At 37.7% G+C, this 15,972-nt stretch overlaps 1 protein-coding gene across 1 annotated transcript in view; it reads right to left on the bottom strand.

The window, feature by feature from the left end:
* The window catches only part of LOC133990062 (vasoactive intestinal polypeptide receptor 2-like), a 68,853-nt gene extending 57,991 nt beyond the window's left edge, over positions 1-10,862 (bottom strand). The window contains exon 1 of the mRNA XM_062428242.1: positions 10,772-10,862. Coding sequence (XP_062284226.1) covers positions 10,772-10,862 — 91 coding nt within the window. The remainder of the gene's footprint in view (positions 1-10,771) is intronic.
* Between the last annotated feature and the right edge of the window lie 5,110 nt (positions 10,863-15,972).

Below are 15,972 nucleotides of genomic sequence, written 5' to 3'. Positions count from 1 at the left end.
TTTGGTTTAGTATTTTACAAAATATGATGGTAAAGTAAACAAAGCTCCATTATATTATATTAGTTAGATTTCCATTCACAGGTTCTTTGATGTGATGATTTTACAGCATTTTGGTGACATTTCTTCCAGTGTCAATTTGTATCTCCTGTTTATAATGAGCTTTATGATGACCCTGATGGTCTAATAATAACGTTGTTTCTGTTTGTTGCAGGAGCTTTGACCTTTTATTAGACTATGTTCCTCTTTTCTCTCGCCAGCTCTAGTTCCAGTTGGGCTGTTCTGCTCTCAGAGGAAGAAGCCAGAATACAAACCTGGCAGCGCCTCGCTATGACCTGCTGTGAAGGGATCAACACCCTGCTGTTCAGAGTCCTCCAACCAGATCAGAATCAAATACTTGGGATATTTGTGCCACGGCTGAAGATTTTTTCCACTGTGGGAATTTTTTTAACATTCAGACAGTGAATGAAATCCTCTCTCTGATATAAGCGAGTGATACAGTAGATGAAGAGAAGCGGTCCTCACATGGGACAACCAGCTTCAGACCAACTTCAGGCTTCATACTGCTGTTCATCAGATAATGTTTTCTTAGTTTTAATGTGTTAGCATTAAAAAGATGAAAGAGAGCACACATAACACCAATTTTAAAGTCTCTGCACTGGCTACCTGTTTGCTTCAGAATCGATTTTAAGATGCTTTTTATTGGTTTATAAAGCTCTTAATGGTTTACTGAAGGTTTGTGTGTGTAAAAATGTGTGTAAACCAAAAAATTGGTTGGGAAAAGTCAGCGGATTAAATATCAACGATATCTTTATTATACTTGAGGGGGCAATTTGTTGCACAGTCAGCAATAAAAGACAACAGTAAATAAAGGAATGATCAAAAAACACTGTATAAGAAAGATAGAGAAACCAGTGAACAATAAATATCAAGTAAAAACCACACAGAGTTATTTAAAAAGCCAATTGTAGCATGTAGAAAATGAGTTTTTAAGTCTACTGGTGCTACATCTTGGCAGAATATATCAGCAGCCAGGGGGGCGGAAAGGTGGTGGAGAGGATCAGCCATGTAGGATCACCAAAGTTATTAAAAATTCAGCTTGTGGTCAGTCTGAACCAAAAGTGTCAACCTGCAGGTGTTTCCATGTCATTTCAATGCTGCGCACAAAACCAAACATGGTGCTTCTGCAACCCTGAATCCATTATTTGGCCCTTTGAGTCTTTTTTAATCACCCTGATAGAGCCATTTTTATAATGTGTTTATTGGCATGTATGTGTGTGTGTGTGTGTGTGTGTGTGTGTGTGTGTGTGTGTGTGTGTGTGTGTGTGTGTGTGTGTGTGTGTGTGTGTGTGTGTGTATAAAGTAGCTTGTCTTCAGTTGTAATAATTCACTTTTTGCACAGGTAGTTGGTTCATCACAGAGCAGGTGTGTTTTGCACATTTGTTTGATTGCAAGTTATTAATTGATATTAAGTGTGTTTGGATCACTATTTACATTATGGGTGAACCATATGTGAGAATAATAATATGTGTTTTTTAACTAGCATGCTGCACAAAGGCGTTAATGTAGGTAAGGCAGCTTTATTTGTAAAGCACATTTCATACACGTCAGTTAAACAAAATACCACCTGCACCAACAGTGAGTTAAAACAGAAGACTGGCAATGGGCTTAATTGGTACTGTGACACCATTTAAGCCCACATCATGATTTATTTACTAAATATTGATTTCAAAGAATTAAAAACAGCAATATATTTATTCAGTAACATGTTAATTATTAAAAAATTAGGGGAAAAAACCCTCCTGAGCAAAATATTAAAGGTCTGACTTATTTTGTAATTCAATTATGTAACGCTGCTACATGTAACTAGTTAGATTCAAGATTCAATACCACTTTATTAATCCCTTGAAGGGCAATTCATTAGACAGCTGGCACCACAACATACTCGTATGTTGATATAACAAGATAAAACACAGAAGAAAGAAGAAGAGTTGGCAGCTGTGTGCAAAATCAGCTAAATCAGTGTGCAAAGTCCATTAAATAGATCATTAAAAAAGTAGCCTATACAAGCTCTAAATGATAAAATGCATTACAGTATCCAACTGCACAGTGCAATAACATACAGATACAACTTGACCTCATATATAGTTACTCTCCAACACTGAGAACAATCTACTACCGTGCACTGTGCAAGTCCCAAATGTACACAGAGAGGGAGAACGAGAAAGCAGAATTACTCACTCACTGATCCACGATGGTGTGAGTGGAGGATGATACCACATGGTGCGCACTGGTGCACACAGCAAGCTCACACACACACACACACACACACACACACACACACACACACACACACACACACACACACACACACACACACACACACACTTCACACACACGCTGAACTTAGTAAGGCAGAAAAAGTAGGCAGGGGCGGACGTTACGCAATGTGGCAGTCCAAAAAGACTCGTACAATATTAGATAAAAGAGAGCTTTAGTATATAACAGCTTGTATTGCGTGTAATGGTAATAAAATGAGATGACAGCGTGTCACCATCCGCAGAGCACGTTCGCTATGAATTAGACAGAAGAAAACTCTCATATAACTATAATAAATAGAAGTGAATAAGAGGACACAGTGATGATGATGATGCTACTGCTGCTGCACATACTGTATATCTGCCACTGCCTGTTCCTCTGAAGAGCTGTGGAGGAGGACGAAGCTGTGGCAGAGTGGGCACGGATACCCAGCGGGGGGTTTTCCCCCTCTGCAACATACAGTATGCCTGTGTGACAGCTTCATACAGCCGGTGGGCCGAGCTCTGATTCATCAGAGGCTTTACCGGAGAATATTCTCGGTAGTGCACAGCATGTGTTTCATTGTAAATAAGCGACTGCGTGTCAACATGCTTAATTAAAAGCATTTTTGTCTTTAACATGCACTAAGCAGAGGACAGAAGATGGACAAAAGAAAAGGAGGAAGGACAGATGGAAGAAGGAAAGAAGGAAGTAAGGAAAAGAACACAGGAAGAAAAGATGAAAGAAAGAAAGTGAGGAAGGTAAGATGGAAGGAAGGAAGAAAAGTAGGAGGAGAAGACAGGAAGAAAAGATGGAAGAAAGAAAGAGAGGAAGAACAGATGGAAGAAGGAAATAAAGAAGGAAGGAAAAGAAGATTGGAAGGAAGGAAGGAAAATAATGAAGAGAAGGAAAAGAAGACAGGAAGAAAAGATGAAAGGAAGAAAGGGAGGAAGGACTGATGGAAAGAAGGAAGAAAACGAAGAAAGAAAGATGGAAGGAAGGAATAAGGAAGGAAGAAAAGGAGGAAAGAAAGTTGGAAGAAAGGAAGGATGAAAGGAAGGAAGGAATGAAAAGAAGACATGAAGGAAAGTGGGCCGGATTGAATCCCTAAGAGGGCTGGTTCTGGCCCACGGGCCTCATGTTTGACCCCCCAGTTGGGCTGTTCTGGTCTCAGAGGAAGTAGCCAGAATACAAACCTTAGTGTCTTTAACATGCAATAAGCAGAAGACACATTCTTTAATGCTTAATATCTTAAGTTTCCCTGTTTCCTTTCCTTTTGGTCCTACTCTTAATAATCCTTTTCCACATGAACTCTTCCTTTAAAAGCAGACTAAAAACATATCTTTTTTCGCAAGCTTTTAGTTAGGTTAATGGGTAAAACCTTCTTTATAGAAACAGTATTATAATTGTTATTTCTTTTAACAATGATTATAATAATACTTCTTACCCTGCTCTCTTATTGTAATACCTTCTCACCTTGTCATTTTTTATACTGTCTTATATGTTGCTGTCTTATATGCTGCTATCTAAATAAATTTGACTTGACTTGACTTTTGTTCTGTTGTCTTTACATTATATGCTTAACCCTGCAACCCCAAGTGAGTCGTATTTAATAAATGACTTTTAGAGACCTCTACATCATCAGTGTGATCATTTGTTTCCTTAAAAATCTGATGTATACGATCAGATACATGTAATGCACAGACAAACCGATGCAATGTTGAATTATTAAATATTTTGTAGCTTATTTTATGGTAAATTCTTGTTGAAACAGCAGGTATAGAAAATAATTTATCTGTAAATCTGTCGACTGGTATTTTATCACATTTCATGCATTATGTATCATCATCATCATGCATAAAACATGTTGTAGGTGGTGATATGAGCTTCATGCAGGACCTATGAAGGATTTAATAATGTTGTATTCAAGTATGATACAAAACAAAAGTCATATATGAAAATTACATTGTCAGAAGATCCAATAAACACAGAAAGAAATTAGACATTTCTGGCAATTATTTGATGGTTCAGACTTTACACGGTTAAGTCAAAGTCACCTTATTGATATTTAATATTGACGTAATCCAAAATGTAATGGAAAGTAATCAAGTTGCATTACTTTTAACATTGTGATAATTGTTAAAACATCCAACCACACACCCACAACATGCCCCACCTAACTTCTAACATCCTATTTTAATCCATCTAATTGTCTTTTGTTATGTTTATTATGTATTATGTCTGCAGGGTCAACATGTCATCTATGTCAATCCGTGTTTGCCACATTATTTCACCCATAAAGTTAAAAAAAACAACAATAAACTCAATAAAACCAACACTGTGATACTTGGATTGATTTGCTGACTACATTCCCAACACTGTTATTCAACAGACCTCGACAGCCTTTTTTCTCTCATTGCTTTAATTATAACTTAACTCTCCTGCATGGTTATTAGCTCTTAATTTACCCCAGAAGACAAATAATTAGTCCCAATTTAACAGAGTCAAGCACGTCTTTCTAATTTAACACTTTGTGCTTCCTGTGTTTGTGTTACATTTAAAAGGTTCCTTAACATAATAAATTAATAATAGTGGGAGCATATTTACACAGTCATATCTTTTAAAAAACATGTTAATGAATCAGTTTTATCAGTTTCTTTCCTCGTTGTGTTTTCTTGCTTTGGCTTCATTCAGCATTTCCTTTTTGCACTGTAAAATTTAAAAGAGAAAAGAAAGTCTGCACACTGTTTCACGTTCAAACATAGAGCATGGACCTAAAGTGTAAAATCTACAGTCAAGTCAAGAACAAATTAACCTTGAGAAAGTCCATCAAGCAGCAGCGGCGAACACCAACTGACCAGATACCTGCTGGATTTCACAGATGTTTGAACATGTGGAAATCCCAACTTCCTGCCTCTAAATTTGACCACTGCCAACTTCTTTGCACAGAGAGCTGCCACATGTCTGGTTAATCTCCTCACATTGAATGTGCAACGCCATTTTCCATCAATATCAACAATTAACAGGTATTATGCATCTGTATGTGTGTGTATATATAAATAATGCAGGTATCGGGAGCTTGCTATGCTTTCTGAGTAACCCATAGTGACATCTCCAGCAAATAATACTAGCTTCGAGTCTCAGTATGCATGCACAGAAATGCATTCACGTATTGATCGACATCTGCGTCCTCCCACCCCTGACTTTGGTGTTATTTGATTGGTTAACAGGATGAGGCTCGCTTAAAAATGTAAGAAGGTAATATCTCTAAAATGCCCAATCACTGATATATCGGTATCGGCATATATGTTGTCTGATATGTGCCGATGTTTTTTAAAGTTATATAGGCAGCATTTAATGTATATTTGATCCATTTTCTTCTTTCTCAAGTTGAATATACACATACGTTTTTTGTTATTTTTTGTTATAGGTTTTAAAAAAATATTTAGTTAGTTATATTTATTTATAATTATTAAATTCCCAGTGAAGTTAGTTTACTGTTTCAGTGTACTCATGTCATTATATATAATAATGTTTATTGTCAAATGGTAAAATATCACTGCCTTCATTACTTTGTCACAAGTGTTTTTAAGGGATCATTGCAAAAAAATGTGTGTTTATTTATATATTCTTTACATATACATTTATAAAATTATCGGGTGATATATCGATATCGGGATTTTTTTACTCCTTAATAATATCCGTATCGGCATCAGTCCCAAATGTTAAGATAAGCTTTGGAGCTTTTTTCAATCATGAACAATATATGGGAAAAACTTGCACACTGTAGCTGTAGTTGATTGCAATATAATGAGCTGATAAAAATAAATGGATTGTACAGTATAAATAACAGTATTTTGGAGAAATTAGAAACAAAATTAGTCACGCTAAATTTAGTGGGGGGAAAAATCACATATTTCTCTCATTAAATTGTTTTAATAGTTATTTTCTTCTTTGTGGAGTGAATAAACAGTGAAGAAGGAAATCACATGTTTGTTATTGTCAAAAAGGGCAAAGCTCAACAAAAGAAAGAGAATTTCTTCCTTGCAGCAAAGTTGATAATGTGCATGAGAAGAATAATACAAAAGGGGAAAAATGAGAACTCTGTAATCACTTAACAATCAGTCACTGCGCTCTCTGGCAGGAAAACTTTTTAAATAAATGTTAACGTGACGCAAAGCAAACCTGAACCTGCAGTCCGATGATTCACAGAGTGATGATTTTAAAAGGCAGCGTAATATATCTTCCTTAATGCATTTATTCTTTTTTCCACCTTTACAGAATTTAAATAAAAGCATAGCACAAAAATATGTGACGATCAAAGCCGGATGTGATCAATTTTATGCAAACGAGAACAAACTTTGTTTAAAAAAAACCCAAAACTTGGCAATGACTGGCAGATTTCAGCGTAGAGTTATCTAACAGTCACAGTTTGTGCACAAAATGTTTTCAGAACTGCATCTATTACTCTACTATCGCCCCGTCAGTGAGATATTAGAGGAGAGAATATTACAGTCTACAGTAGGTAATATTTCACTGTCAGCTTCAAAACAACATGAGACTGGGCAGAGAGCTGCAGAAAGATAGACAGAGGCAGCAAATAATGAAATATAGAAGCTGCTGCGATGAAATATGCCAATAAAAAATCATAAAATCTAAAAAAAACCTGCCAAGATGACGACGATAATATGATAAAAGGAATATTAACTTTGCAGTAAGTTTGCTTTAGTTATATATTTTATTTAAACTACAAATTCATTTAGATTAACCTTTCTGTCGTCGTCCTCCCGGGTCAAATTGACCCTGTCTGTTTTGACTGTTCCTTCTTTCCTCCCTTCCTTCCTTCCGTCTGTCCTTCCTTCCTCCCTCCCTCCCTTCTTCTCTCTCTTTCCTTCCTCTCTCTTTCCTCCCTTCCTTCTTTCCTCCCTCCATCCCCTTTTCTTCCTTCCTTCTGTCCTTCTTTCCTCCCTCCTTCCTTCTTCCCTCTGTCCTTCCTTCTTTCCTCTGTCCTTCTTTCCTTCCTTCCTCTTTTCCTTTCTCCCTCCCTCCCTCCTTCCTTACTCCCTCCCTCCTACCTTCCTTCTTTCCTCCCTTCCTTCCTTCCTCCTTTCCTTCCTTCTTCCTTCCTCCCTTCCTTCCTTCCACCCTCCCTCCCACCCTCCTTTCCTTCCTTCTTCCTCCCTTTATTCCTCCTTTCCTTCTTCCTCCCTTCCTTCCTTGACTCGAGGACAACAGGAGGATTAAAACTTAACTTTAACTTATCTTAATTCAGAGTCAAACAAGTGATTCTGTGTGAAGACAGACGTTTGTACTAAAGCTATATCGCTCAATAGGGACTCTAGTGGAAAACATAACTAATTCATGCTCTCAATTGAGCCATTTGTACTCTCACTTCAGTCAGTTAATCACTAAATATACTTATTAATAATGAGTGTCTATGGGACGATGGATTTTTGAGAACATGCATTACTAAAGAGCACAAATGAGTTATTTTTGTCTCCACGAACAGACTCCATTTAATCACTCCTACCTGCCCATTAAGAACAATTACTACAACTATTAAGAGCCGTTCTTTAATCACCCTGATGGAGCCATTTATATATTGTGTTTATTAGTATGTGTGTGTGTGTGTGTGTGTGTGTGTGTGTCTGTGTGTGTGTGTGTGTGTGTGTGTGTGTGTGTATATATAAAGTAGTTTGTGTTCAGTTGTACTAATTAACTTTTTGCACAGGTAGTTGGTTAATCACAGAGCAGGTGCTTTTAGCTCATTTGTTTGATTGCATGCAATGTATTAATTGATATTAAGTGTGTTTGGATTTCCATTTACACTGTGGGTGAAACGGATGGTGTACAAATAAATACACTAGAGTTTGACTATATGGACTTTAAGGAATATGTGTTTTTTAACTATAGCATGCTACACAAAGGCGTTAGTATTAAATAGGTAAGGCAGCTTCATTTGCATAGCACATTTCATACACAGGGGCAATAAAAGCAAAATATTCAACAGTAAAAATTGGTAAAACATTAAAACAGACAATTAAAAACAAAAAAAAACAATTATAATAAAAAAGAAAACAGCAGAGAAAAATAAAAAGAGAGCAAGAAAACAAAAAGCTAGACTAAAATAGAGCATAAAAATGAGAGTGCAGCATAAAATAATGATTTGCATTAACCCTTTCACGCATAGTGGTCACTGCAGTGGACAGCGATTCAGAAGCTGTTTTCTTATGTATGAAAGGATTTTGATGCATAGTTACACTTCAGCCTCCACAGCGGACACTAGTACATCATACACCCTAACCCTAACCCATACATCACCACTAAACCTGCAGTAATGCTTTTGGTTGTAGATCAGTTGATTTATGTTATTATAATGTAATAGTATATCATTTGGTGAAAGAAAAAATGACGTTGAAAATTTTTTTTTTTCATGCCTAAAGAGAAATGTTTTAAAAAATTGAAGAAAAGTCCTGACTGAGGTTATCAGAATTAATGCATGAGTTCAAGTTCTTCAGTGGTTTGTAGTGTTTTCGAGTCACTATATAGTTTTTACAGTAAGTGCTCTGCTTGAAACTATTTACAAACCTCATCCAATTATTTGTCCTGCAAGTACTGTAACTTTATTTGGGGGAAGAGGGGGGGGTTGAAGTTGTGTTTCGCTTGAGTGACTGATGATATATGTGCTGCTGCTGCTGACTGTTTATTGACAGCAGCAAAAAAAAAAAGCTCAAATCTTTCCCCCGTGACAATTTTCTATGATTTCACGCTTGACCTCCAGTTTGTATTCCTGCCTCATCTTTACTAAACCGGTCGGTCCGCAGTGGGAATGTTTGGCTTGTGTGTGTGTGTGCGTGTGTGTGTGTGTGTGTGGCAGACATGGTGACAGCAAGGACAGTGAGTCATATTGAAGCCGGCAGCATCACATGGCTCGTCGCTGGAGAGCAAATATTTGACACTGAATCTGTTAGCGAATCATGTTTCACCTCCAACAGATTGCATTTATATTTCAGACGTTTTAGGTAAGGCTTTCACTATGATCTAAGATGAACATATATATATATATATATATAATTTAATACCATCTGGTGTGTGTTCTAGGAAAAAAAAAGGGGAAATGTGACCATGGATTTAAGTGCAAGAGGCAAGGGAGAGTGTGTAATGAGGAATCATGCTAATATGTCCTGACAGTCAATTTTGTCGCCCTGAAGTTTGCTGTTTGATGCCAAATGTTCGGATCTTTTTTCAAGATCGAGGTCAAGAACGTAACTTGAGGTCGACAGCCGGTCCAGACTCAGCAGTAATGTGGTCGACTCTACCGGAGAGTCACAGTGGAAGGAAGGTGAGTCAATCCGCCTGTCCAACTGTCACCTTCGCTATGATCATGATGTCATGATTTCTGCCTTGGTCGTGTTTATTTTTCATGTCCTCTTCTTTCTGCTTCTGTCCCTGCCTTCAGCTCATGGACGTATTATAAGAGCGTCCATTCAATCCTATAAGAATTGCTCGGCTGGTGTTAGGCCCCCAAAAAAAGTTTCTATCTTCCACATTATGCGGCCCACTGAATAATCGCTCATAAATAAGAGTTGCTGAATCAGTAACTTCTTTTAAATTACTTGTCAAAACTAATTTCTACAGACTAGTTTTTATGTGATTTAGTTTGTTTGTTGTTCCTATCATTTTATTTCACTGTCCTTTACCTTCATCTTGTCAATGTCAGTCTTGTTATTGCTCTCTGTGTTGTGTGTCTTTGCGTTGTATTGTGCTGCTTTTGCTTTTTTGTCCATCAAAGCACTTTGTAAACTTTTTAAAAAAAAAGGTGTTATATGAATAAAGTTATTGTATCATTATTATTGTTATTATTATAATTATCATCATCATCATCATCATCATCATCATTGATGTGTTTTGAGTTCTCTTAAAGTTTCAAAACAGCAATTCCCGACCTGCACTCTAATTAAAACCAGTCTACTACATCTCCTCTTGCTTTTCTTCTTCTCAACTCTTCAGGATCCATTTCAACGACTGCAGATGTGATTCTTTTAAGTTCTGGGAGGAAGCATGCACGAATAAACTGCATGATTTAAAATGACAGGCATATTGTTGTGGATTTGTTACTAAAAATGTATATTTTTATGTTTTAAAAATACACGAATAAAACAAATAAATCCTTTATTATCCCCGTAGGGAAAGTGTTTCTCAGTGAGTAAGCATGTTAGTCTCCGGCATCATAAGACACAAAACAAGACTCAGAGAAGAATAGAGAAAAAGCTAGTTAAAAGTTAAAATATGAGTTAAAAGAGAGGCTTCAACATCACCATCCAATAACAGACACACAGCATCAGTCCATACGAAGCTCGAAATAGCTTAAATGTTGCACTTTAGACCCACGATCTGCATGTATCGTGCATGTATCGCCCATTTCATCATTTCCGTCTGGTACTCGAACCAATGCAGGACTCTCAGGAAGCCCCACACTCTCTCTTCCCTTTGGTTTTTCCATTCTCCACCTCTCCATCAGATGCACCTCCTGACTTTCCTGCCTCGTTCCCACACTCTCCGCTCATCTTGTTTGACCCTCCCCAATTATTCTCACCTGCTGCTCATCACCTCGTCTACCTCAGTAGCTTACATACCAAAATCCTCTGCCATCTATTCACTGCCAGGCTCTCTGCTGTTATGTCAGGCTTTGTGTGTTCCTACCACCTGATCCTGTATTCTGCTCGTCCCTGTCATTGTGTGGAGACATATTTATATTCCTCGGGTCATTTTCTATTCTGGGAGCAGGAAGTCATGACCTGTCTCTTTTTTCAGAGCGGTTTCATCTCTCTGTCTGCTGAGGTTGTTCTGGGATATACAGCTGTCCTGGTGAGACTGGTTGTATGCTGTGAATTGTGCAGATGGTTAGATAGTCGGCATAGTGTTACGATTATGGAGGCACAGATGTATGAAGAGGAACCTTATCTGGAGATAGTAAAGGTAAAGGGTTTGGTGAAAGGTTTAAATACTCTTTTCACTTGTTCTCCTCAATCAAGCTTCAGTAAATGTTCCTGTGTAAAATATTTCAGTCTCCAAGTTCTTCACCTTGGGTTGACTACATCTCAGCAATTCCTTGATAGTAATCCTTTCTGTCTGATATCTTCTGCCTCTTTTTGACCTGCCTGTCTTGCCTGTAAGATACCTGTAAAATAAATGTATTATTAAAGTCAATTACTGAATTACGTCTTTAAAAAAACGTTATTAACTAAATGTTTTCTGACAAAGAAGCAGCTCAAGAAGTATTAAACCACACTTGCTTCTTAAAGATTTCTTCCATACATGTATTTTAAGTCTGAATGAACTTTAATTGCTCTTTTCTTTTCTTTTTTTAGATCCACTAAAGCAACATACTTGTATTGTGTTCAACTCATCAACCAAAAGGGATAACATTTTACATTCTTTGATTTTATGAATCTGCCCCCCCTAGTTTTACACTCTTTCAATGAAACACCACCACTTATTCTTCTATAGACCTGGATTCCTTATTTCAATACAGGAAATCAAATGTTGCATGAAGCGATAACATATCGTTCTATCTTCGGCAGAGCAGACGATCACACTGAGCCTGATCGCATCATGCTACAAACACCAGAGTATCTGCACATTTTTAAAGTACAAATTTAATGACTTTAAAATACTTTTTAAGGACCCGCAGGGACCCTGAACACAACACAAGAGCCACAAACTCTGAACAACAACTAACATTAGCTTTCCTGCTAAAGTCGCCTTCTTAAACACCAATGAAAACATGAATATTATATAAAATTTCTGCCAACAGATCTTATTAAATCTTACACACTTGTCCTTGAAAGATATACAGTGCAGCATAAAGCCACTCTACTTTAAATAATAGTTTTTTTCACAAAAGAAAACTAACTGTTGGACACAAAGCATCTCCTACTTCACTGTAAAGTCTTTTCTCAGTGTTTGTGTTCAGGAGGCTTCAAGTTTCTACATCACATTTGTTTAAGTTGCATACTGAACCAAACCAGCTGTAACGTCACAAATCCTGCTCTTATGTACACGTGTTAAACTGAGATTGAAAGTAAGCACAGAAACTTTCAGAAATTTGCAGCAGGTGAATTTGAACACAGTCTTCTTGAGAGTAAATGTTTCTGTGATGATCTTGAAGATACAAAGATGAGGCGCATCAGGAGTTCTTTCTTAATGCACGTTTAATGCAGGCCCGGATCATCAAGGCAGCAGGAATAATACAATGATGATACTCTGCTACCCAGAGTGAACAGCATATATAGTCTTGCTGGCATGTCAGGTATTTCCAAAGAGGTAATCTAAACAGAATAATATATCTAGACATATGGGGCCCTGCCAAGTATTATTATGCAATGTGTCTGTATTTTCCAGTAATCTTAGAAAGACACCAGAACATGATCCACTGAAAATAACCGTGTACCAAATGTGGAAGACAGACATGAAAAACATACACTTCTACACAAACACTTCTAGTTTCAAACTCTGCACAAACACTAAGGGAAGTAACAATACGCAACACTATGTTTTTGAGTGGAGTAGGGACTTTAAAGGATATGAAGCTTAGCAAAAGTTCAGACAGGAAGACCACCTTTTGGTATTTCTCATTATTTAGTCATCCTGATCCTTCTCACAGCTCATACTGATCTCTGTCATATTTTCCTTTCTGTTAATTCTGGAGCATCAATTGACACATCAGCTGTCCACATCACCTGGGGAAGTTTAACCAATAGCACGGTGACACACCTTCATGGTCAGCCTATCATATTGCAGCTGTCTTTATAAATGTTCTCCTTCTCTGCTCAGGTGCTTTCTTGATGCCATTTTGCACGACCCACCACCTCCCCATCACCACCCAGTCTTCAGATTCCCCAATGCAACACTTCAACTTCAGCAGCCCGATCAGTTTCAGTCTCAAGATGACTTTGTTGTGATTTGGCCCGAAATTAATTGAAATTCTCCCTGCAGAGTCCAAGCGCCAACGACTTAGACAATACCTAATCATTAATATCATCTGCATAATAAATATTATTTTACTTCATTCTCTGGTCTCTCCTGATTGAACTCTCATTTGTAGAGCCAAACTAATAATGAACCCTGATGTATCTTACTCCTCTGTGCTGTAGTTAAAAAAAGATTAACAACACATCAGTGAACCACAGTGTTACACTGGGTGATGATGTCCCTTCATCTCTTAGGATACTATGTACTGTAGCTTGTTTAGAAATGTCTCCAAAGAGTAAAAACATCAATAAGACAGTTATCCCTCGGGGGGTGATGAGGTTTCTATATGGCAGACAGCACTGAGCATGTGCAGAAACATGGTTCATGGTTACAGTGCTTTGCCAGCTTGTAGTGTAGTGTTGTGTTGTGTTAACACCTCTTAACTACTGTCTTCAGGGATGAAGGAACATGTCATCCAGTACAGTGTGTGGCTCACTGATGTGTTTTTAATAGTGTTTGGAGAACATTGGAGGGAAAAAAGCCCAGACTGAAAGATAAGATTTAGAGGTGTCATGTCTGGGTATTATTATCAATTCAGAGCTGAATTTTATATTAATTCCCACCTATAAAGAAATATTGCCAAGATACGGACGTTCCTATGCAACACAGATGCTGAAAAACTCATTTGCTGTTGTTTTATTGTATTTTTTTTTAAAACTGTAAAGCACTTTGAGCTACATGACTTATATAAAATGTGCTCTATACAGAAAGCTCATTATTATTATTATTATTATTATTACTATTATAATTAGTAGTAATAGTAGTAGTAGTAATAGTAGTAGTAGTAGTAGTAGTAGGATTAGTAGTGTAGATCAGACTTTTGATACACACACAATACTTTTAAGATCAGTTCATTGTAGGTTTGGCTCTGCACATGAGACTTGTTGACAATACAAATAAAAAAACAACCTAAAAATACTCAAACTGCCTGAAGATATACTACGAGCGTTGTCTGAGTGTGTGAGATGTTTATAAATGCACCGGACGGAGCGGAGGTTCAAACAGTCGCTGACTGCCGGGAGCTCTGGAGGAGAAAGAGCCGGGAGCAGAGCCGGAGCTTCAGGACTAAATAACAGCCACGAGTCTCACCGGATTCTGCTCTGATCCGGAGCCGTTTACCGGCGGGACGAGAGCTCAGTTGATCTATTTTAAAACTTATAGTAGCTGCATATCTGTGTGTTTGTTAGCATGTTTAGCAAAGCAGCACCCGCTCAGTCTGTGTCTGTTGCTGCTGGGTAGACGGTTGAGTATGAAGGTGATTCTTACTTCTTCCTTCAGGAGACACCAGCAGCATCTCCTGAAGGAAGCAGCAGCCATTACCAACCAGAGGAGACGCACTCCTTCATTGTTATGCTGTCCATCATTATTTCACACACCTCTCCCTTCATACCACGCCCCCAAAGCAATATCAGGGTAACAAGTCTGAAACTTGCACTTTCAATTTTTCGAATTAAGAAAACATATGATTGATTTAGCTCCATAGGCGAGGGGGTTTATATCGGTTTATAAGTACGTTATCATGTATTTATCAGGTCATGGGGGCAAAAGTTTGTAGCATCAATGACATTTGGATGCTAAAACATACGTAGTTCAACCAAAATGTGAGTTTTTTAGATTTGAATACACATGCAACACAACTGGGAAGCTACAAAATGATATACAAACCTCAATAATGATAATAATAATGGACCCAATCTTTAATAATCACTTCTTAAAGGCCTTCTTCAAACAGTCAGCCTTGTTTCACCTGCTTCTATCATCTCAAATATAACTACTATAAGCTCTCGCCTGTCAGAGAATAAAAAAATACTTTATTTCTCTTTCTTTTTGTAAAAGCGCTGACTTTCCTCTGCATCTGAAAGGTGTTAAATAAACATGAGGGATGACTAATCATCGCTATGTCATATTATACAAAGTATATTAATATAAGCTCTGTTGAAGTGGCAGAGGATGGAAGGAATAAAATGAATGTGAAATGGGGAAAATAAGAAGAGAAATGATTCATATTCCTCACTTTTACAGGAAGGAAGCTTTTACTTCACTGCCTCAAGTTTAAATGTGGAAACAGACATCAAAAAAAAAAAAAAAAGGGAGCCTGTAATTGTGTAAAAGATCTTCATATAAAAGGGTATTTACAGTCCTTATCAGAGCCGCTGTGTTTGTGGGCAGCAAAGCCTATTAGGACACAGAGCTTTGTACAGTACCTCAGATTACACAGATAGTGGGAAATGTGCTTTTCCTGATTTATCGCAATAATCACAACGACAAAGGGTTAGAGAGTTAGAGTTACAGTTAGAGTGCCGTGACGCTTTATTTCTTCCGACTTCACTTCGTTAAACTTCATTGTCACACTCACTGTGGGAAGAGAAAAAGTCTAAATGTGTTTTCCAGCACTGAGCAATTTTAAGTGGCCCTGTTTTAAAGGTTCAGTGCCTTGCTCAAGGGGCAATCTGCAGGGTCGGTATATAGCGATGGCAATGGGAGGCACGAGGCGGGAGGCGAAGGTTGCGGTTCATTCATTTTCTCCAGCTGGTTCTTTTGTGTGACAAGCCTGCTATTCTGACCTTCGGGCCACAGCTGCCCCAAATCTGAGTCACAAAAAATACAGAAAAAAAGAGACTCCGCAAGGATCTGCAGAGTCTG

The sequence above is a fragment of the Scomber scombrus genome, chromosome 11, assembly GCF_963691925.1.
Source record: "Scomber scombrus chromosome 11, fScoSco1.1, whole genome shotgun sequence".
NCBI lineage: Eukaryota > Metazoa > Chordata > Actinopteri > Scombriformes > Scombridae > Scomber > Scomber scombrus.
Note: the sequence above shows the minus strand (reverse complement) of the source record. Positions and strands in the feature narration are given on the sequence as shown.